General features: G+C 43.1%; 1 protein-coding gene across 1 annotated transcript; it reads right to left on the bottom strand.

The window, feature by feature from the left end:
- Positions 1-6: 6 nt before the first annotated feature.
- LOC132261852 (uncharacterized) lies at positions 7-20,874 on the bottom strand. The gene is made up of 6 exons (XM_059760864.1): positions 20,796-20,874; positions 10,834-10,926; positions 6,363-6,656; positions 5,721-5,843; positions 2,899-4,873; positions 7-2,636 (listed from the first exon to the last, which is right to left on the bottom strand). The coding sequence occupies exons 1-6, from the start codon at positions 20,868-20,870 to the stop codon at positions 280-282; spliced, it is 4,917 nt and encodes a 1,638-aa protein (XP_059616847.1). The 5' UTR covers positions 20,871-20,874; the 3' UTR covers positions 7-279.
- Between the last annotated feature and the right edge of the window lie 4,009 nt (positions 20,875-24,883).

The raw sequence follows: 24,883 nt of genomic DNA, 5'->3' as shown, positions 1-24,883 counted from the left end.
TCCTTTGTCAATTGAAACAGTGTCGTTAGAAAATTCTTATAAAAAATAATCTTTATTCTCTTAAAATGGAATGGAATAGTTGGATGGATTAATTACAATTTATCTTATCAACTGGAGTATATTTTACACAAGAATTATCACAATTAAATGCAAGAAAAAAATGCAAAAATTGCTTTTACAGTTACGAATCTCTATGCGTTAATTTGAACTCTCGACTGTCCTAAAACTATATGTTCCTTAACTAAATGCTTCGTCTATATGTACAATTGTACACAAGTCCTATCGGCGATTCTGGAAGCGCGACATGTAGGCATCACAGTCAGCACAGTACATTGCCGGAGCAATGACGTGCTTCTTCCGGCACAGATTGCACTGAATGGCCTTTGCAGAGGCCTTCACGATGGCAGTGCTGTTATAGGTGGAAATGGCCACGCGCTGCGGCACTGTGCCGGTTACATACTCTCCGGTAGGACTGAGTTGCGGCGTCCCAGGACTTCCAGTCTTCGTTCCGGGTTCGAAGCTGACTTTCTTGGGCGGCTGTGCGAACTGTTTCACTGGTGGCTGGGCATAAAGGTGCGCCTGAGCGGGCTGATCCAGCGGAATGTTGCCTCCGTGGACAATGGGAACGCTCTGATAGGGATAGCTTGTGAATTGGTTGTTGGGTGGCGCCTGGAAGTTGGCTGATGGAAGCGGTGGTTTCTGGTAAATGTTGGTGTTGTGATTTCCCCGCAGTGGCAGCATGTAGCCATTGGGTGGATGCATGAGTCTCTGCTGCATCGCGGGGTGAATTTGTCCATTCGGAGGGAAATTCATGTTGCCCTGGGGCTGCTGTGGCGACAGGGGCACGTGCATATAGGGCGAGGCCATGTAGCCATTGGTCATGCCCGGGTATTGACTCCTCACACCCATCTGAGGACTTCCCGTGTACTGATGATTGGCGGTGCCTGGCGGGACACTAAATCTCTCCATCCTCTTAGTCTCCTGCATCAGCATGGCTGAGAACTTCTGGTTCTCCTCCTGCTGCAGTTGCAGTTGCCTCTGCATCTCCTGATTGGGCGTGGGAACACTCATAGCTTGGAAGTTGTGCATATTTTGCAGTTGCTGCTTCATGTGTGCCGCTCTCTGTGCATCCATTGAGTAGTAGTTCTTGATATCAGGCTTGGGCGTGCTGAGATTCACTGGGCTGGGCAATTCTTGGAGCTGATTCTGATGCGATTGCGAGCCAAAGCTGTCAGGAACATCCACTCCTTGCGGTGGACTCTCAGGTCGCTTCTCTTCCTTGAGTTCAATCCTCTGGATCACTCTCGTGTCCACAACGTCAGTACCTGGATTGGGACCTCCGCCATTAATCGCTGTCCTCAGCACTCTCTCGAGAATTGGATTGGGAATAAAGCTGTCATCCTCCTCTTCATCTGCTGTGGCCACAAGAATTACATGATCACAGAATGAGACGCTCTTCTTCTTTGGTCGCTTCGCGGCCGCCTGATTGCTTCCACCATTGAGTGTTTGCTGAACCACAGCATTGAGCATCTCCACTTCTCTCAACTCCTCAGCAATTTGACTCTGCGCCACATCGTATCGCACCTTCTGCAGATCTCCAGCCATGTTGCCCACCTCGCTCTGCTTCAGCTTCGCTATCATCGGGCAATCCACCACATCAACGGAGATCTCATTGATCTTGTCAGGCATCATTTGACTCCTGGCTACAGTTGAGCAAGAGGATTGCGAGGAAATCGACATGGTCTCCGCTGTGTCCACAGAAGATTCATTCAGCAACTCCTGAGAGGAATATTGTCGCATCTGCGGCCGGGAAACTGACGTTTGCTGCTCAAAGCGAGACGCCAGGTCCTTAACACTCCTCACTGGACCTGAAGGTTGATGGAAGCCGTTCATGGACTTTGCTTTCTGCATCAACTGCTTCTGCTGCATATCTTTGAGCCAACTTAAGGATTTGCTACTCGCCATGGTGTACCCTTTGCCCTCCGGCATCTCCAGGAAGCCATTCCTCTGACTCTCCAGCAGATGCAGCTGGTTCAACTGCTCATTCAGGGGCTCCATGTCAATCGAGGGCGGCGGCGGCGGGAATTCTTCACTCGCTTGCCGCGAGTGGCAAGACGACGTGGGAGGACTCGGGTATGGAGGCAAATCCAGATTGTTTACATGATGGTCCTCTAGCGTCTTCATCGGCGTCTGCTCGTGATGCACCACTGCACAAGTGGTGATCACGGTCTGAATGGAGTCCTCACTCATGCTCGTGTTGGAGCTCATGGTGGAAATGTTGCTGGGATTGGCTTGATGGAAGGGCTGTATGGCCTGGATGTTCTCCGTTGTCAATTCCGATGGCTGTGCTTGAGTCAAGGATGAACTCTTCCTCAGAGGCGGCGGTGGAGGAACCTTGGCAACAGTCAGTTGTCGATTGCTCGTGTGGAAACTCTTCCTCATCAATTTGCTGCGCTCAAGATTGGGATTCGCAATGGAGACGTAAGGCGCCTGGTACTCCAAGTGCCCCTCGGACAAATAGCCACTGATATTGTTGGGGTTCATCTTATTATTCACCATCAGGGAAGTGTCATCGTGGGAGACAATTGTGGTCTTTATAGATCCATCAGAAGGGTTCTTCTGCTGATCATCATTGCCTGAAATAAGCAGAAAAGAAACATTTCTATTAAAACTCAATTTCCAACGGTTTCAAACATGAATCTCGGATGAAAGCATGCTAAATGAATAATATTGATGTGTGCAATTTTCTTCTCGCTTAAGCTGTATGAACATTTCACGGAAGAGTTGCTATTCTTCCAGTCAATTAGTCATCAATCAAAAAAAATTGAAGATTTGATTTTTATTGGCGTGAAATTGCAAAGAGGATGTTCTAGCTTGAGGTTCTTGTCCTCAACTCACCTTCAGTTAGGTCAGGCATTGAGCGGTTCTTCCTCCTGATCAGTCCTCCCATGAGAAGCTTCCTCCTGATCTTGTGCTGCTTCTTGTTGGACTTGTCCTTCTCCTTCTTGTCCTCCTTCTCCTCCTTGTGCTTCTTCAAAGTATCTTTCGCATTGGCCAAGAGTGGTTCAGCAATTGAAAACTCTCTGGCAATCTTATTGCGATCCTCACTTCGACTCCTCTTCTCTTTATCCTCACTACGGCGTCCTCTGCCGAAGAGACTCCGACTCTCGCGCTCCTGCTTCACAGTTTCAACACTGATAATATCATCAGTGTCCACGAATTTCAGCACGTTCTTCTTCTGTTTCGGAAGAGTGGCATAGATCTCAATGCTCTTCGCGCCCTTTTCCATCTCTTTACTTGTCGAATTCGCGGTGGGATTCATCAAGTGCTTCCCCAAACTGATGATCTTATCCTTATTGCTCTGTCTCATCTGCCGGAGGCTGGAGTTGCTGCCATCTCGCGAGTGCCTCACCTCCTGGGTTAAGAGTTGAGGTTGCTGGGATTCCTTAAGAATCACCTCGGATCCCTTTTCGATCAATATCCTCCTGTGGAGGCTCCTGGCACGCATCACGCAAGTATTGTGCTTCATCCTGGCAAATGTCATCGTGTGAGGATTGCTGTAGGGCGCATCCATGGCGGCACGCGCTTTCCCAGCGGCTGCATTGCACAACACGAGAGCGGTTTCAAAGTCATGGGCATCCTCAGTCAGCCGCGACTTCTCCAGCAATTGATCTGCTTCCATGCACAGCCTTTCGCAGTCTCCAGACAGAACTACACTCTCTGGTATCTTCGCCAGCTGCGGATTGTGAGTTTTGGGCGGATAGGAGTCCGTCGAGGAGAGCGAGTAGGAATCGTAGCCGGCGTCATAGTGGATGCCATTGCGTGTTGGGCTCGGTGGGACGTTGACATTCCTCTTGCCGACGAGATACAGGTACGGATTCTCAAGGGTGGTCGATGAGGAAGAGGACGCACTGTTACGATCGCCACTCCAGTTCCCAGAGTCCCTCCGCCGAGGCTGATTGAGATGATCAGGCATCGAGAGGCCGTCATTCGGCGGATGCTGAGGATAGTGCTGCTGCGGAGGCATTCCTCCTTCCCCGTTCATCCGCGGATATTGCTGCTTCCTCATGGTTTGTGTGTTCTCCCAGCGATTGGCGTAGTCCTTCTTCTCAAGCGTCCCCATGTTTGAGTAGTCAATCTGGGCGCTGCCATTCAGTGAATTCATGCTCTTAAAGATCTTCTCCTGGATCACATTGAGATTCTGGTACTGCACTGCAGACGAGTCAAAGGATTTTGCCCTGTTGTACTCAATCGCCTCTTGCTTGGGCATCAAGTGACTCTGGATCACACTGAGGTTCTGGTAATCTGTCGTTGCCGCTCCGCCACGGACAGGAGTTGGCGTGATGGCGCGTCGCGTGGTGCCCACCTGGGGCTTCTCTTTCTCTGGCGACGGGGTCACAGCTCGCCTGAGCGATGGCACATTGGGTGGTTGCGTCATCACCTCCTGGACAGTGCCCACCATTTGCTGGGGCATCGCCTGAGGCTGTGGCGTGGCGTAGAGCAGCAACAGCGGCTGATATCGTCCCCTGCAGCACTTCTCCACCACACCTTCCCAGTGAGGCCCCACTTCCTTCACGTTGGCGTCGTCAAAGTACACCCAAACCCGCAACTTCGTGTGAAAGAAGAAGGTCGTGTAGTGTTTCCCGTAGTATGTAACCACACCGACGAGCTCGTGATCCACACTCTGCGCCCAACGACTGTCCGAAACCTGATGGAAGACATCGCAGAGCCTCAGGCTTGTGCCGATCGACTTGAGGACTGAGTGCACTTGATCCGCCGGCGGGCGTTCAGAGTCCCAGACAACGCCAATTGAGACGACGTCTGGGCGATTGAGCAAAGCTCGGCAGATCCCTATTTTGGCGCCACAGGCATTCTGCAAAGAAAGAGAGAGAAAAAACAGCTCTTATCGCTGCATCTCTGATTGATTTTAAGATTCTCCACTCTGCAAGTCATGGTAACTTGAGAGTGCTGTACATCTTTTGCAATGGAATTGCAAAATACCATTAGTCAAGATGAGGCATCTTCGATCACGAAGCTAAATTTAGGGACTTATCGAGGGCATCAACTTAGGCGCGTCATAAACACGAGTTTATTTGAACAACAGCTTTGGAAGCAAATAAAGGCTAAGCCTTGGGATTAGCTGGTACATTTCCGGACAGAGAAAAAGAAAAATCTGAATCGTGCGAACAAGACTTTCGATTGCTGCTATTCTCCCAATTAGTAGGATATCCGATTTTTATTCCATTGTCAAGCATTTTTCAATTAATTTCGATCAAATTGCAATCAGTTCAATTGCAAATGCTTGCTTTTGTGATTCATTGTCATCTGGTTTGGCACAATTGTTGGGGTCGTGCAGTGTCTCCTCGGGGGCACTAGAGCAGAAAAATGCGCGCGAAAAGCTAAACAAGACCATAAGGCGATAGAAAAACAACATATTGCGTCACTCTGACATACCATTTAAACATTGAAAAGATATAGAATTGCATGTCTTTTATGTTGATGTGAATTTAAAAAGCTGAAGCCAAGGTTAGACCACTTCTCGAATAGCTGGTGCGCGCGCGCACTTCTTTCTCGCCAAACCTCCCATGGAGACACTCACGAGCACTGGCGGTGAAGGACTGTGGGTGTGGGGTGGAGTTGTATGTCGAAATTATGGAGCGAGAAAAATGCTCGCCTAAAAGGTATTTGGCAGTGTGGAGACAGAGAATAATGGCACTTACCGGGCAATCTCTTATATCTCCCATATTTCCGGCACTGCGCAGCAGTTGTCCAAAACTCATGGATTGTCGATCGAGCAGAATGCTCTGCGATGTGAGAGCTGAGGCAGACACATAATGTACCATCTGGAAGAGATTGAGGTTGGCATTAGCGAATACACATGTATTTTTTCCTGTGTAAACATTGCGCAACATTTAATCTTAGTATTTAAGTTAGCATCAATAAATTAGCCAGTGATACACACACTCCATGGGACATTAAAATATGATGATGTGGCTACACTTCCAAGCTAATAAAAAGCATCTTCATACTGATCGTGCCTCTGTGCATGTTAAATTTAAATGCCAAGCGATTTACAACCGAATCATCCGAGAAGAGACTCTCCCAAAATGAGGACGCCTCATGAGTGGCAACCTCAATCCGGGTCTCTCTCACTCTGAGGAGGTTTCTTTTTCAGCCTCACTGGTTGATCATCAACATTGATTGCCGCGCGAAGACACTCGTTTTCATTGCTCTCGCGCGCGAGCCACGAAAACAGTTCTCACTTCCAATGTACAGTTAAGTAACATAGTGCCAGAGGCGATGTTGTGCAACAGCGACAGAGGGGACAAATCTGTGATCCAGGGAGAGCGCGAAAGACTCACCTGTGTGAATGGCAATTGTTCTGAATTGGCACCGCATTCGCACACACTCTGCTCCACAACTCGCATGGCGAAGCGACGATGAGCCACGCACGCTGGAGTCTCGCAGGCATCGCTGTCCTCGTGGGACAGGTGAGAGTGAACGCGATGCAGAAGCAGCTCGAAGCACTCGGCAGCATCTCCCAGGCAACCCAGAGGAAAACGCCGCCCGGCCAGCGGTCCACTGGCCAGAGCACGTCTCAGTGGTTCGGGACATAGCGCAGGCTCCGACGAGGTCTGCAGCTGCGAGAAGAGCTCCTGCAACGAGAGAGAAAACGACCGCAATTACACAGACGATCATCTGAAGCAATTTTCACGTGCAGCATCGCAAGTGCAGAGGTTTCAGCCAAGGCGGCACAGTTTGATCGAAAACACACAGGTGTAGCAACGATGAAATTGTCTCAATCGCTGAAGGGTGAATTTTGACCCAATGAAAAAACACACACAATGCATAAATAAACCTTCCGGAGAATCTTCAATTGACCCCTCAGATAAACACAATAGGAATTGTTACAAGGGTTTCCAACTGTATTAATGTTCCTTAGCAACGATTTTTTGCATAATCGAACTATCAAAATAACTCATCAATCGTCTATGAAATGAGTTTTCAAGGAAATACCCAACACTCCTTCTTCGAATGTAACACCTGACCAATTAATCTTTCTTATGCGGTTAAGAGCTCTTAAGCAATTCACAGTCCAATTCATCTAAATTCTCAGAACGACATCGCGAGAGTTTCAATGTCTCTTAAGTAACACTTAGCCGCCAAGATGAAAGCCAGCCACAGATGCAATCCCCTTAAATTTAAGTCTACGATAGTGTTTTACATAAATTTCCCAACTATGTCCAATGAAATTGTTAGTTTTTCTCTATTTGCGAAATAAGAATCTCTCATAAACTTACAACAACTGCACGAATGCATTGTTTGTACTCTTTCCGACTGGGACGAGTGTCTTTCTTATTGTTCACTGGACCTCCTTTTGCCTGAGTATCACTGCCATCAACTGGTGGTTTTCTCTTATACCGAAATTTTATCATGATTTATGCACTCGCGGAAGAGTCTTATGTATTCACTTGATGCACACAACTTAAGCGATGGGAAAAGATCACAGGAGTTCAATATAGCTAAAGCATCTGACGATGATCGTCAAATGAAGAGTCATTTGAGGTTAGTGGGATGCAAATATGGCAAAAGAAATTGACTGTGGTTTCGCCTCATCAGACAAGAATGGCAGGAATTGCAACAAAACATACGCTTCTCTTTTTGCAACTTCTCCACCACGTGTCACTATAAATATGGCAATTATCTCTACTTGATGAAGTTAATTATATTTGGACACATGCAATCAAACTTGCACCGAACGACAGAAAGCCTCGCATATGTCGAGAGTCAATGAGAGAGGCGTGCTCTTACACCTGTCGATGGCTGGAATTGTTGCGTAACAAATAGCATATAAAATGCGGAGAATTTCCCCTACCCTCATTCAAAAATATTCCACATATTTCCTGCGCTCGAATTAGTGACTCATCACCCACGAAAGCCATTAGGATGTTTCTCTCTCGCACCTTTTGGATGCATCTTCTGTTGTTCAAGGTAGAAATCAACCGAAAATATCTTTCATTTGACGTCATCATTTTTCTGGGTAAAAGAGAGCCAATATTCCACCTTTTGTTGAGTGTCTCTGTGCAAATAATTAATCTCAAATAGAAGTTTTGGACAGCGCGCGAAGAAGCGTATGTTTGGACAGTGAGAGATGAGACATTTACATACAATAGGATCTTGTTCTTTGTACTGTGATTTTGCCAACACACAAGATAGATGGGATTTGCACGAGAGGGACTCTTTTTTACAGTTCGATAACCGTTTTCTTCGAAGAGAGAAAATAGTTTACAATTCATCTTTCTGAAAGGAAATCTTTCAGGGAAGACTTTTCACTATTTCATCTCTCCCGCTTTTGATATAATTAACCAAGAAAATCTGCATAACATAATAATACACCGCGAGAGACACTGGTAATTAGATTATTATAAAACATACTGGCTGCTATTCCGCACCCAAGCAATATGTCTCACTATTATGTCTTATTGACTTGCGCACAGACAAAGAACAGCAAGAGTGAAGCTCTCTGATCAACAAGTGATCCCCTAAAATGGTCAAGAATCTCTGTGTTGGCGTTGTGGGCGAGGAATTACTATAATTGGGCGGCTTTTATGATTTTTCCAAGCACTCTCCAGAGTGGCATGAACTCATTGTTGAATCAATGAACCGTACAATTCCAATTAATTTCACTGTTTCACTAAAAGAGGTCCACTGCACACACTTCACGTGGTCCCCACGGCACAATGTATGTATATTCCTTAGAGCCCGATCGCGAGCTACCTCTCGGTTAGCAGCCAATTCAAGACTGAGCAGACGGAAACGAGTTATGGAGCAACTTGGCGCACAAATTTGCGCCACCACTGAATGTGATGAAGTGGTTTTCTTGTATTCGGTCGACAGTCCCACAGTGGTTTCGTGTTGGTAAACCACACTCACAAATTGCGTCGTCGTCTCACGCAACCATCCATCTCGGAAAGGAGGCCCGAAACATCATCGAGCCGTGACCAAGAAGCTTCACCACTGAAGACACTGAAGCCACAAGGAGTGTATATAATCTATTTATGGTGATCGGAGCACTGAGATAGTGTCTCTCCCTATTCTTTGTGTAACTCGAGCTCTTATTATTTAATTTTTATGTGGGAGAAAAATCCTCCTGTGCTTGTAAAAACAAATGATTCTCTCTCCCCTCATCCAACCGTTCTATTCCACTAGTTCCAGATACACAGAATGGACTTGAAGAGTGTTCTTCTGTGGGAAAATGCTGAGGTGATAGTCGCGCAAAATTTCAATTTATGAGTCAAAATCCACACACGTCTAACAATTAGCTTTATAATGAGTTTCTCGCCCAATTAATGGTCTCATTTGCAGAATATAGCACTTTCATCCACACTATCTCGCCTATCCATGAAATTACCGATGAGATTCTATACGAAAATCTCTGCTTAATATTCATGAAACATCGCAAAAGACAGCCCATGCTCTTTGTTTGCTGTTAATCGCTTTTAATGCGCCTCGCGGGGCTTAAGACAACAGAGTTTATAGAGACACGACTTAAGAACAAGACAACAAACAGACAACACCTCCGTCTCAAGTACAAACAACTAATAGAGACAACACAGTGTGTGGGTGTCTCTCCACTTAACCTGGCGACATGCATACGGAAAGAAAGTTCCCCTCATGGCAGTGTTTGAACAACTGCGATAACACCTTATCATTTTATACACAGCCATTAGCTAGTCCTTTTTATGCCTTGTCCAATTAAATAACAAAACGGTGGGGGAGAAGATTCGAAAACAGGCTTTAATGCATTTCGGGTTCGTCACTTGAACGGCATTGAAGTTTAGTGTTTTGCAAATGAGTATTTATGGGTGTAATCACGCGGATTGTTGGAATTTTTGCTATGGGGGCTTATAGAATAAATGAATTTGTGTCTCTTAACCAGCGAGACACTCCTCAGTTGTAAATTTCACAAGTGTCTGGGAATAAAACGTGCTGCAAAGTTAGAATTTTGGTCAATTTTACGTGCCTACCCATAAATATTTTATCGCTTAGGTTGAAAAACACCTGAGGAGAGTTACCAGGAAGACGCTCTTACAAGATGCTCATAAGAAAAAATATTCCCATGACAGACAATTAGCACAGCGTGCGGATGGTTGGAGGGGAAAACGGAACTAATATTTACTCTGGGCGATTTTGCATAAATTTTTCCTCAAAATGTCACGTATTCACTTCACCAAAAGTCTTTTCAAGATCTAGCCAGAAAAAAGTGCTTTATCAAGTGTGTAAATAGCTGGAGAAAATGATCAGGTGACTTCGAGGGAGAGGCCTTTTATTGCCCATGTGATAAAGTATTCATAATTTTCTCGCTTCGCCACTATTTCAGATTGAAAAACCGCGGCACAGACGTGATTTGAGAGACAAAATCATAAGAGATTTCTATCAATCAAGAGCCGCATAGTCGCATTTGGCGCAGCAATCAGGGGAGGTAATTATTCTCGCTGGATATTTCTCCTTGCAAGTAGCATTACTATACAAAGTGAAAGGCGTTCGGTTGCGAAAGACATTTAAAGAGACTTAGACCGAGCCTGCATACGCAAATGTGTCAGATTTGTTGGAACAAGCCATTCATTTATGTTGGCCATATATTAAATAGTGTACGATATGATGTAAAAAAAAATCACCTCAAGCATTAAAATGCTTTTACATAGGCGAGAACACGCTGAGGAAATGAGATCAAATTGTGTGTTGCCTAAGAATCGCCTAACGCTAGACTACATTGGCGCGGATCAAATACAGTGCCGCGCAAGAGTGTCGAGTCCATAGATGGTGACTTACCTTTAGAGCGCAGAAGAGGCAATCTTGGCCCCCGCAAACGTGGTTCGTCAACTGGCGGAAAGAGCGGCGAAAAGTGTCAAGGTGCCAGAGAACCTGCAAAGAGAAGTCATTAGCGTTAATGAAAATAATGCATTCCTATTTTAGATGAGATATTTCGAGACGTAAAAATCGCTAATGTGGGAAGATATATCATTAAGTTTACTTTCAATTCAATTCCTATTCGTCTGGGTGAGATAAAGGCAAAGAGTGGGGGTTTTTGCGCGCCAAAATACAATCGAGATTCAACCATGTTTGGAAAGAGAACATCTCAGAGATCAAATTGCTGGTTCGATCCCGAAATTTACCTTGCACGTCTGAAAAAATGCACCAACGCTTGTCTTCATGTTCAACACAATAGAGAGGGTATCTTTCTCAGGGGTTCCTATGGTCGTCTCTGGAACACAATAAGTTCCCCCATTGCTCTTCCTTTTCCTCTCTTCTTCGTCTAATCTCTCTTCACTGTGCGTTTCTGGGCCTTGGCAGACCCTTCTCTTCGGCGACACCCCAAAAAAAAGCGTCCAACAATATCCACTCTCCACCTGCTGAAGACAAGAAGCAGCCGAACGGTGAAGCGTGAAGGTGCGCTCTCACGTGAGGGTTTTCAGAAGAGCGTCCCAGCAGAAGGGAGACGAATCACTTGTCGAGGCACTTGCATTTCCATAAATTCATAACTATCTTGTGTACCGCCTGGAGAGGGACGCTGTCCCCGAAATTGTTCTGCACTCCACTGTGTAATAATAGTCGGAAATGATGTCACGCACAGTGTGATTGTCCACTTGAGTCGCCTCTTCTGTTTATACTACGCGGTCAACATGAGTATTGTCGCGGCCGTAATGCACGAGTGATGCGAATAAGAGTGTGACTTGCTCAAGCGAAGGATTTTGATTTTGGACTTCTTCTCCCATGGAATCGTGCCTTCCAGAACAATCACTCTTTTTCCCAATACACCACGTCTCTCCTCACTGCCTCACTTCCAAATTGAAAAATCTCTTTTAGGTTGTACCATGAATCACCGCGGGCGCACATTTAAAGGTCTCTCACAGCCAACAAAGCCTCGTGTGGAAATACACTCTCTCTCTCTCATAAAGTCACTGATGGTCTCATTTGGAGCAAAAATCACCCGCAAAAAGTGCACTTATCCGATTTTCCTCATCACAATCTCACTAACTAGCCGTTAATCTTGTCTCCACGCTGGAAAAAGTAAGTTTTTTCCACAGAATTTGGTGGGAATTCACTAAAGAAACAGCCTCTTGCACAGAACGCGTCCAATCCGCCAAGTTGTTTGCAGCGTTACTAAGGTGGGCTATGCGAAGCACAGGTAAGAAAAGGTACAAGAGGTACAAGAAGTCACTCCAGCACGGCCATTTTGATCCACGGAGCTCCACGAAGACACACGATCGCCAGATTCAGCGTCTTCCACCTCTCTCCCTTCCCACTCTTCAACCATTAACAATCTTTTTGTTGGACTTCTTGGCTACAGAAAACCGTACCTGAGGAGGTTTTTAATCTCCACACAGCGCAAGAAGTTTGAGTGCGCGCAGAGAAAAAAACCTACTGCACAACATTATATGCTCACAATACAGCATGAGATGTTTAGCGAATGTCGCTTTTTTGCTCAGCATTTCTCAATGTACACACGGCGAGCAAGAAATTGCCGAGATGCTGCTCTAAGAAGTCATCACAACTTTTATACAATTAAATTCTCATTTGGCACACACTTCGCGAGATCTCATCAAAGGCACTGCCAAAGAGTCATTAACAGGTTGTAGTCTGTATCACTGTCGACAAACGGCCGAAAAGGGAAAATTGATGGAAAAAAAACATATTTGATAATGGGAAAATGTGAGTTGGCCATTAGATGCCCGCTAAAAAGTGCTCATAAACACCAAAGAGCATGAGATATGGCTTTTATGAAAAATAAGCATCTTCTGAGATACGAAAACCACTTAGAAAAGCTATTGGAAGATATCTTCGACGTATTTTCTGGATTTGTAGTGTTTGTAGTGCTTTTTTTGTCTTCTGCACACCTCGAAAGAGAAAGAGGCAAAACAATCCGTACCACAGTGAGGTGAAAATACATCACAACTCCAGATTTATTCTCCTGAAATCGCAGTCGAATCTTCTCACTTTTGAGCCTCACTGTACGGCTTGTTCGATCGTAAATGTTCGTGGCATGAGGAAAAACACGAGAATGAGGCGGAGAGAGTGAGGCGAGGAGATTCTACAAGCTTTATTTTCAAAATATACACCTTCTTTTGGAGTTTGGTTTGTAGTAAAAAGGTAAAATGGAAACCGGTTTCCTCTCCGTGTGCTTCAGAACACACTTGGCCAAAGAGGCATGAGCAGAGAAGCAAAAGGAACGAGAGGAAGGCAAAGACACGTTTTACAAATATAAATTGGCTGCTCCTCCACTGGTCTAACAGTGCAACCACCACAAGACTTAAAGTCCACATCCAAATCGAGGAGAAATAAATAAATTATATTTTAATCTCCCCGCATGTAAACGTGTTCTTGGGCCTCTCTTCTCTGACCATGCATCTCCGATGCTGGCGGACTCTACGTGTGACTTGGCATGAAGTGAGGCTGAAAGGTAAGAATAATGATACAGTGGAGACTTTTTCGTGTACTCCCTCGTTTTTCTTCCACACATCCCAACGTCAAGTTCAATCATGGGCGAAGAGGGGGAGAAATGGAGGAATTTGAGAAAAACTATTATGATTTTTAATCGCATTCTATTGTGTTGTACCTGCCTCTCGGGTGAAATACTATTTGGTATTTTGGAAGCCGAGACTTCCAGAGATATCTTGTTTTTTTGGTATCTCTCCTCCCGCTATTTTGCCCTATACGACGGCAATTTAAGCCTCTTTGCCTGTGTCTTATCTCACAGCGCTGTTTTTTCCTCATCGCTGAGCAGTAAAGCTGTTAATCACATGTAAATTCTATAATATGCTTAAAATGTGAGATGATAAATGTCTGAAATAGTGTGAAATTTTAATTCGTCGTCATCTACCGGGTAATCGAGTTTCTATGTAAAGTAGCTAATAGTCTTTTCAACTGTACGGCTAAGTGCAATCATAAAAATGAAATGAGATTTTACGCTGGCCCGAGAAAAGCTTATTCCATGCAGCTGGAAGATATGAGATACCGCGAGGACGGCTATTGTGCAGCCTCTCTTGGCTCTCTTCCATCCAAGCACACAATAATTGGCGGGATCTCGAGAGTGCGCGCGCTTTTGTCTTCGCATCTCCCCCTCCTCAATCCTCAAGCAGCACACCTGAGGATTCAGCAGTTCTAACATAGCACCAGAAAACTGGTTTTTCAGCCATCTCAACTCTCTCGCTTTCCACATCGCGCGGGTAAACAAACAACAGTTCACTGATAAAATTCTCTGACAGCGTTTTAAAGCATCAATTTATAAGAGTTGCTTCGACTGTGACACGTGCTGCTTTTTATTGGTCATTTGGAGGAAAATCAGCGAGAAATGCATAGAACGATTCTATCACATTTACTTTCCTACCCATAAATTTACGCCCAAATTCCTGTTTTCAATACGGCTGTTAAAACTATGACTTCTGTGGAGAATATTTTCTCAAAAAAATAATCTTCTCTCATCCGTTATCATAAGTATAGGGCAAGGCTTTGGCACAACTGACGCTGCTTCCTAGTTTTATTAATTGAATAATGATAGTCATAAATCCCACAATAAGAACACCAAATCAACAATTCGTTAGCGGTTTAAATATTAGTACCCCCAGCAAAGATGTTCACATACAAAATCGATTTATAAAGACCAACCCATTTCCAGATTACTTAAATTACCGCCTCTATTCCTCAAGCACTCTGCTTGCCAAATGTTTGACGAGCAAATTTGAAAGTATCTCCAGAGTTAAGAAGATCAATTGATCTTAATTTATTCAATAATGACACAAAACACGATCTGTTTTGACTTCAAAGCGTCAAAAAGAGATCATGGACAGCGAAGATTTCACATTTCTTACTATGTGACCGACAAACTGATGTCCAATTTCGTAAAAAAGGGTTTTCTTTTCGTTCAGATGATTGAGAGATTGATTATTTCCCATGAATGACACCAGATGAAAGTTGTGCGTGTCTTATTCTGATCCCTTCGGCCAGAGCGAATGAAGGAAATTCGTAATTAGACGGTGAGACTGGCGGGAAAAAGAAGTGACTTCCTCTACCTTCTTCCCGATCTATCGTTATGCAATCACAATGCTGACCATGGGAAGCTATAATTGCTGATTATTACACTTGTGGCAACACTGGCCCCAACACTGGATTGAGCTTCCATGTCACACATGCATAATTATCAGTGCATCTATCCTAGCTATATCGTTAAGACAAGATTGAACTAACGGTGGACTTCCAAGCGTGTACTCGCACGTCTCATTTTACAATTTCCCGCCATGACGCGCGAAAAGGTGAGAAAAAATTCGATTAAACGTGTGTAGTAATAAATTCGTTAATTAAAGTACCTATTCGTTGACTGTTTTTTCGGTGGGTTCGCACGAAAAGTTTCCTTCCTCTCAGTGCTGAACTAAATTGCTCGCGATGGTGATACAATAGATAAATAAACAATTAAGGAGAGCAACATAAAATAAACTCCACGTTTGATAATCATCCACCAACAATCGTGTGTAAATTTATAGCGTCATCTCTCGAGAGAGGGACTCTCCTGAGTGAAGCGAAGTCAATGTACTCCGTGATTAAACGCGCCTCTTCTTTGGACTTTTTCACCATCTCGCGGCCTGTCCGTAGTAAATTCTTACTCCGAGTGTGCCGATGGACAATTGGGATGGTGTGGCCGAGGCAGGGAGTGCGCGGTAAGTGGCATGTGCCCGGCATGCTACCTCCGAAGACCGCCACACCAAATTGCTCGAGAAATGTGACGAATGAATTTTACGATTTATTTATTTATAAATCACTGCCCGCGAAGAGACGACATCAATATTGATACCTCAGCCTACCAGACCATTACGCGACAAGATAGCGTACCGAGCACAAAAAATCACCTCACAAATTCCATAAGAATTTATCTCTTGTTTATACATGAACATGAAGGAAGTGTCCATTAGAAATTTCCTGTCTATTCTCAACATGCCCTCTGTCCTTCCTCAATTTTTTCCACCTTCTTCCTTCGCATCACCCTTCGGCCATGGCAGTTCTAGTGAACATTGCCTCTCTTCTCCGCACCTCAAAAACTAATAACTATGCGCGTTGGACTTGAAGAACTCAGTGATCTCATAATTCGAGTTGAAAAAGTATCGAACTTCTAAGAACTTAAGAGGCTTCTGTGAACCAATTCACAGAATTCCGGTATGAATCTTACTTGATTACATATTTCATGGGCTATTCTTATAGCTGGCAGCATAATGATTTGCGAATTCACGGCATGTGTTATAAAAGAGACCATAGAGAATCCATTGGAGAAAGCTGAGTTCTCTTTATTGGTTCCAAATCTGAAATACCACATCTCGAGATTTGTTTTTACTATTGATTTAGATGATTTTATTGGCCGCATTAGTAACAGTCTAATGCGCAACTCAATTGCTAAATATACAATTCTGCTGTGCTACACTTTTAAAACAACCTTGGTTTTATCCATATTGTAAAATTTAACGACCGGTAAAACTATAAAAGCTCCCAGTGATATATTCAAATTGCGAATCGGAAAAATATATGGCTCGTGTCGTCAATATGGGCTGCGAGGCTTACGCATTCTGGTACAAATCACCGCAAAATCAGTGTGGGGAAAATCATAATTTATGAGGCAAATTTACACACATACGACCCACCTCGACTAGCCCCGCATCAAATATATTTCAGTCTTATCTGCCACTGTTGGTCAATTAACAGTGGAATCATCTTTTAGAGGTTGGGAGAGGAACACCTCTCGAAGAGGATGGATTTATCTAAATTAGACAACAACACATCTCAAAATCGTGACTTATTATTTGCCAGAGTCTTTCTCACTTCACCAAAGCGATCCACTATATATTGTCAATGTGTAAAAACAATGATCAGACTCACGACTATGCTAAAAAACAAAGCTCAAGAGGCCATTAGAAGATGGATTCATGTCCAAAATATCTGTTGAGACTATCAATTTTCCGAGAAGAAGTGTCTCAGTTCTTCTCAGGATCCGCCGAGAGCCCCACGGGCAAATAGCCGTGTCATTTGCCTGGTAAAACCATAAAATCCAATTACACATGCAATAGAATATTTGATAATTACTCGGTATAACAAAATTATGGTGGGATTCATTCACCATCGGTTCAATATATTCCCAAAATCGTTTTTATGACCACAAATTTGTCCGATTTTCGTCACGCACGATGAATTACATGTACATTTTTAGGGGTTTTAAATCACTTGTAAACAGAAACGAGAATTTTTCCTAAATCATGCCTTTCATCCGACTGGGACTCTGATGTTCTATGGATATGATGGATGGATTGGAGTGACCATTAGCGGGAAAAGAGCGACATGGGTAATATTTTTATTAAAAAGCAACAATTCTTTTCCATTCTCCTATAGTTTCTCCCACACCAGTGGAATTGGACTTTTATCTTTCTCAAACTCCCCATCTAATCTTCTCCAATTACACATCAAATTCACATTTGACTCCATATCAACTTATTACGCCGGCCATTTGATATGCAATCCGATCCAGTCGTCTGGAGTAGCACCATGGATGAAGATGAAAATGCGCGGGAATTGTTAATCAAATCCGGCGGAGGGAGAAACTCTTGATGTGAAGAGGAGGCAAAAGAAGGCAACTTCTTCACGACCAAAGTGTGGTTGTATTTCAAATGTATGCACTGTGGGTACTTTATTGCCATGGCTCCGTGTATACATACAGTATTTTGTGGGGAATAATGAGTTCACACGATACTTTTTCTTGTGGAAAGAACTCTTGAGCCGTGAGCGAAGACGGCTTCGTCTCACAGTTCTCACAGCCACAAATTAAATGCACACACGTAGTCAATCTATGAGAATCATAACACTCTCCCAACTCTCGATGGCGCTCGGATATGAACATCTCTGAGATCTTCTTCAATTCACCTCGACTGTCGACTAACTGGCAGCACCTAATGCTAGGGTATCATTCTCTGTTAACTTTACCGTTTATGTGTGTCAATTATCGCGCAACATGCACCTGTACCATATGGCAGAGTTGTGAATGATGAAACTGCGCGATGGCGAATGCATTCACAAGTGGAAATGTTGGCTACTTCTATGAAATGTATGAATTTTTCAGCGAAAAAACCAATCCCATCTGCAGATAGCATCTTGCGAAGGTAATAAATTTCGCCGTGTTGAACAAGATATAGATCACGAAACGATGGAAATAACAATAAGCATAAATTTAATTGAATCAAATTGAATGATTTGTACAAAAATCTACGAGAGAACAATTAGTAATATCGCAAAATCTGATCAAACCTTGTTTATTGGACATTCCGACAGAAGATGGACAGAAGCGCTAATAACTCAGAGAAGCTTCTTCGGGCATGAGAATCAGTATTAGTTACATTGAAAATTTTCAACACTCTCTTTTCATACATCAGAATCCTAAGGTCATGTCTTTGAGATCTAACAATAAATCTCCATCTGTGATGACTTTGCCATTGAGGCTGTGATGCAAGGAGGAAAATTCTCAAACATCACACACTTGATCAATTCACACTGATGTGAAATTAATACTATATTAGCATTAAATTTATTTTATTCATTTATGCAAAAGAGTGCATCACGCTTCAGTTATTCGACCATGAATAAGACAACATCTCTAATAAATTTATACATGAGTCTCCTACACCAAATAACACACCATGTGTGTTGCCATCCAATGGGAACTCTTCGTTATTCTATTCTCAAACTTCACTCCAACCGTCTTATAAAGAAAATATACCAGATCAAAGTCTCATCGGTGGGCTGAGAGAGTGCAACAAAGTTGCACCAAAAGAGGAAGTAACAATCGTGATCCCGAAAAACCACTCCAATAATTCATTCAAATGAAGTCGAAAGCGCATCTTTTTGCCTTCTCCTCTATCCGGCCGAGCAAATAAACAATTCAGACACATGTTATACCTCTCTTTTGGCGAGAGAAGAGCCGATCGAGAGAGTGAAACCCTTTTTTTCGAGCGCGTCTCTGCAACAGGTGGCTCTTCCGGGCGAATTTTACTATCGAACCCATTGAGATGGAGTGGTAAAAAGCCAAAGAAGATTACACTCTGCACACCTTTTCGGATTAAGCAAACTAGAGAATAGTAATTGCACACAAAATCAAGCATATTTAAATCCCATTTGTGTACACTGACAATTCAGCACTCTTCAGAGATTTTGTGTAAATCTTGCTGATGAGCAACCGATGTTCTGCACCACACAAAGGATTGTGAGCTCGTGTCTTTTGTACGGACAGTAATTTAATGAAGATTTGCACCTGTTTAAAATTTCACGGCACGTTTTGTACCTCCAACTCTCACTGCGTAAACATACACGGGACAGCTTTATAATAAATGACGAAGCACAAGATAAAGGGTCCTGCAAGAATTACCAAGTGAAGCAGCAAATGCGCTTTTTCTTTTGCCAACAAGCAGGTGCTTCAGATGACTTTTTATCGAGTCTCATCACGTCATTACTCCACCGTCTGGACACTCGAATTATTCTAATACATTAAATAAAATTAACCCTTTATGTCTGAGCTTTAAATTCATTTTACGAGCCGATACATAAAATTGTTTCATGATTCCCCCTAATTAATTGGAATGATGTTTCATGCGGAAAAGAGCGATTAATTATGTTTGATTGGTTCTTGTATTACAAGAACAAAAAATCAGTGACTCGCTGTCGCATCATAATCTAGAGCGATTTCTTAAAAGGTCTTGAAGCACTCTCATCCATCTTAAGATATTCCACACCGAAGGAGAAAAAAATCACACACAAGACATTGCAGGGTTAATTTAATGGCCTTTTAAAATTGCCAAACTCATTAAAAATCCCATCGATAGGCGTTCCTCCCCCCTATGAGACCCCCTGTCTTCACAATCTGATTGCTAATTCAGAATCGTTTCTAATTATCGAATTTATAAAAGCAAAAAGCCCACGTTTTGCTATTCACAAATGTACACCTGAGAAAAGAACAGCCACAGAGGAAGTCTGGAAGTGGCTGATGAATCCATTATATGGCACAAGAAGACTCTAGTTCCCATGACGAATAATTAATCTTTTTTTATATTCCCTCTCTCGTCTTATTGCGTTGAGAAAATTTTTAAAATTACCACTTCATACGATCAACGTTAATATACCTGTTGTATCTTTTTTCTGCCCTGGGTGTCTTCTGAATTAAAGATTTCTCGAAAAATGCACAACTCTCCTAATGTATAACACAAACTGACAGTACGAGTGGAATATTAGATGAGGGCACAGAGTAATTAGAGGATCGATGTTTCAATTACTGTCTTCCACCGCGGCTCATCATTATACTTCTCTTCCCTCAATGTCTATTTCGCTCTCTTGCAAATATAAATTACCATTTATCGTGTAGCGAGGGAGAACAATGAGATCCCGTCACCGAGTTGTGGTTTCAAAAGTAAAATGACTGGTGATTAGACTTTGAGGATTTAAGGTTTATGTAGCGTGTTATGTAGAACACAGTGTTGAGTGAATTGAGAATAGTGCGTAACATGGTCGTAATTCTGGACTATGTTCTCAACAACAATTCACTGTCGAGCGATGATGTTAATATGTGCGTCCCGAGGGGGAAGGATTGCACTTTCATGTAATGGCTCCGCAGATGGTAATTTCCTCTTTTTCACTTGCCCATCATCACTACAGTTTCCTTCCTCCCGAGATGCGTCTATTAGTGCTCCGATAAGAGACATATATGACTAGCCGCTCACCTGAACTGCACAATTGAGGAAGCAATTATTCTGGCCGGGTCCATTGAGGAGGCCCTTGGAGGCCCCGTAGCCCATCGAGTCGCGCTGCGATGCGCTTATCTGATGATCTGTAGATAATCTCGGCCCACCCATGGCTGTTACTCCTCCTGGCCACACTCCAGTCACCACCATATTCGCTGAAGACGTCGCTGCACCCACGTGCATGTCGTCTACTCCATCATCGATCGCTGTGGAAATGATAATGAGAAGGATCACTTAGAGATCAGGCATATTGCTCAATTTATTGGAAAATTAACATGCGGGGGACATAAATATTTCACCGAGCGACAATTTTTTGCCTCATATCATCCAGCCAACGGATTAGTGTGGGATAGAGCGGAGTTTTTTCTCTCTCTCCAGAAAGCGCCTTTGAGAATTCTCAAGTGGCACACATAAACCTTTTCTTCATATACTCATAATAACTGTGTGTATTTATAACATAGCAATTTTCAACCATCTCTCTAAAGTGGTTTTACTTTTTCCCCATTCACATTTCTTACAGCTTTAGGATATGCGAGACATTCTTATGACCACCTCACGCAACATTAAATCCATCGGATGTTGAAAATTCGCCCAAAAATCTCAGCCACTTTGAGAGTCTCTCAGTGACAAATTCATGCGGAGAAATCTTTTGCATATAGCGTCTGGGAAGGTGTTTTTCAAAAGAAAAACATTATGTAAATGCCTGAAATATTCAGGCTGTTAAATTGAAAATAAAATCTGTTATGGTAAATATAGCATTTCGCAGTCTGCTGTTGGGTAAAAACACTAGGAAAAATTTTGTCATTGCGACACACTCGCCAAATGGCAATAAAAGTGTAGAGAGAGTGAATCACACCACGAGATCAATCATCCTGATATCCTGAGGGAAAATAACCAAACCGCTAATGCCAAATATAAATTCAACTTAAAGAAGCAATCAAGCATTTTTCTGGCATATTTGCGAGAAAGTACTGAAGTCAAAAAACTTCTAAAACTAGTTACTGTTGGATTAAGACAATCTAAAGGTTAATCGTGATGATCTCTGCGTGAGATGAAGCACCTTCTCACATAGACTTTTTTTCCCCATCATCACCACATCGTAGTTTTCAAATGATGAAGAGAAAAAGTGGCTTATCGCAATCATTAAGTAAACGGGAATGGGTGTATATTTTTCGAGTTATTTACACTGCGCGATAAACATAAAAATATGGTCAAGTGCCACGATTCAGTGGTGGTTATTGTGAAAACGTGATAAATGGGCAAAAATTCTCTTCAGCATGGCACCAAAAATCCCGTCTATTTGCCGTTTTAAATGTCTGACTTCAGCACAATCATTTTTTTCCATATTGTCATGCTGAGTTCCTTGTGGTTCTTCAACATTTTAGGCCTCTCTTCGGCACACCATCAACTTCTTCAAATAAAAACACACCCAAATATGGGCGATGAATATTAATATAGAGTGACAAGTGAAAAATGCTTGTTTAGTATTGTAAATCAATTCATAAATTGCCTTTTGCTATTACTGTCACATTCTCTTCAGCTCTCGCTTGTAAGTCAATACATATTGAGTACCGAACATTTCTTAACCCCATGCACAGAATCAAAATGCTAATTTACCATTTGTAGTGGTAATGTTGAGTGAATCGTGAATTTGTTATGAATTTGCATAAATGGCTCATTAGCATAACATTGGTATGAGTGCCAGAGTCCCGAGGGACTGTGATTGAATATTCCCTCATCATTGGCCCTTAAGTGTGACAGAAAATGCCAATAGCACCTCTCTTTCGAGTATTATCTCAGGACAGAATAGGTGCAATTGAGTCTTAATGTTGCGTACAAGTGAAATTAGTAGTACAACAAATGGTAATTTGTATGAATTCCTCGGCACATTGTCAAAATTCTTCTAGCGCTCTCGACTTATGGCATTTTTTTCCTTGCCGTATTACCAATTCACCACACGCATAAAGTAAGAAAGGCAATTTTAATTCGATACCCGCCTTCCCATTGAAAATCGATTAACCCGAGCGTGTTCCAAGGCAGGCGAAAAAAAGACAAATCCCGAAGAGAGTGAGCATATTTCTTTCCACATCTCGCCAGAATCTCCTATGTTGAAAAATGCCTAATGAACGAAATAAATCAAACAGAATTTTGAACCCCATGCAGTTGTCCTTGAAGTGGGTCAATGCAGATAAACCAACGAAATAATTAATGTACCTTGACTTATTTCAACTCGCTTCTCCACCAACGTTCTTGACTGTCTTTCCTCGACACAAACACACACACAAGATAAATGACACGACATGAGCTTGAGGAATGAGTATCAAATCACGCCTGATATGCTGAGAGTTGGAAAATGAGATAATCAAGGTACAATTTCTGTTGCCTCTGCAAATATCAAATGGTCACCAGTGCATAAGAGAGACAGAAATTAAAGAGACAACATTGCTAGAGGAATTTAAAGACCATGTAAGCTGATAAGTGAAGCGATATCTTCAACGGTTAGAGCTTTGTTCGCTGATGAATCCAATCTTGTGAAAAATTATAGCAATTTGGATTTTAAATTGCGGTGCAACATAGAGAAATTACTCGTCCGCAGTGATAGAAGAGGGATTTGCCTTCAGATTGACAAAGTATCTTCGTTTTAATTACATTATTAAAATAGAAATCAACATTCTGTCTACAAGGTTGGGCGGGCAATGGCAATAACTTTACTTGTACGACTTGTACGCATTTCCTGAAGTAAACAAGTGAGAAAAATGCTAAGGTTTCTTCATCAGAACGATAACTCTGCCGTCTTTCGCATTCAGAGTGCTAATATGATTCTGGCGAGATATAATTTCTGCAAATAGTCTAATTGAATTTCCGTGTTTGCCAAAAAATCTCTCTAATCATGAGTTTGTGCCACGAAAGAGGAAAAGGCGAAGAGTCCCACAAGTGTTTCGGAATTGACTCAGACTTGATGGGTAAAAAACGACAGTTTTGTCTACCTTTCTCTGTTGAAACAATAGTTGATTGTCTGCTCCTCTCCTTCCAAACTGATTCGCTGTCGTGCTGAGAGTTCAATAAAAATTAGTTATCTCCTCAGTCTCATCCAGTGTCACAGAGATTCAGTCTGGACTTGAGCAACAAGTTGTATTGGCGCCAATTGCACTTTCCCGCGCTTTTATCACCACATACATTAACAATATCCCTTCTGTACCACTTCTTTCGCGGCCCAGTGTTTTCGGCTGCTGGGAAAATGTGCCAGCGATCGCGTGAATCAACACTCCTCTGGTCACTTTCTACACTCTGGGGCAAAGCGGATTTCAGTCACAGTTCAACTCGACACAGCCGGCGCGAAAAGCCTCTTCCACCGACTCAATCTGCTAGACTGCCTCACCGCGGAGTCGCGGAAGAGATCATCAGCCCGGACAGCGCTGAGCGAGCCCCGAGTCGGAGCCGAACGCAGATTCGAGTTGCTGGTCTGTCTTCTCTGTTTCACCTCGTCGTTTGCCTTCCTTCTTTGTTGCCACGATATATCTCCATTTCGTGTGTGCCCCACTTGATGTGTTGGTGAGAGAGAAATTTTCCATCTACTTCTTGTTCAACCACCAGCATACGCGTTGCCGCCATTTCGATATGTTGAGTGCTGTATTGTGGGCACAAACACACACCTCACAATGTGTCGTCACTCAATTTGTGCCACATTTGGCGCTCGATGGTCCACCCAAAAGAAATTCTTTTAAATCACCATCCAATTTCCTCAGTCAAAATCTCCAGATGAAATCTCGCTCACTCTCCTCCTCAGCGGCTGGGAGCAATTCCTCTCCAATTCTATAAAACATCAATTAGAGTCTCTTAAGATTCTCACTACAGATTAGCTTCAGGAAAATTAATTACATTGTTGGCAGAGGCATTACAGGGAATCATTATTGGGAGCTGTATCAAATTTATCGATCTCTCCTCCGCATTTTTAATATATTGGGAAGAGTCCAGTCTGCCTCCTGGACAAATTGGGTGACTGGTGACTGTCGGATGGAGGCAGAGCACACCTCCCGAACTGTCTATCCAGTAAATCAATGAAGAAA

The sequence above is a fragment of the Phlebotomus argentipes genome, unplaced genomic scaffold, assembly GCF_947086385.1.
Source record: "Phlebotomus argentipes unplaced genomic scaffold, Phlebotomus argentipes genome assembly contig_15, whole genome shotgun sequence".
NCBI lineage: Eukaryota > Metazoa > Arthropoda > Insecta > Diptera > Psychodidae > Phlebotomus > Phlebotomus argentipes.
This window is presented reverse-complemented; position numbering and strand designations above follow the sequence as displayed.

Excerpts from the sequence above, each read along its gene's own strand:
- LOC132261852 (XM_059760864.1), bottom strand. The coding sequence starts at position 20,870 with ATGGGCTACGGGGCCTCCAAGGGCCTCCTCAATGGACCCGGCCAGAAT. Across the intron at positions 10,927-20,795 it reads TCCTCAATTGTGCAGTTCAG|GTTCTCTGGCACCTTGACAC; the intron begins GTGAGCGGCTAG and ends TTCTCTTTGCAG. Across the intron at positions 2,637-2,898 it reads AATGCCTGACCTAACTGAAG|GCAATGATGATCAGCAGAAG; the intron begins GTGAGTTGAGGA and ends TGCTTATTTCAG.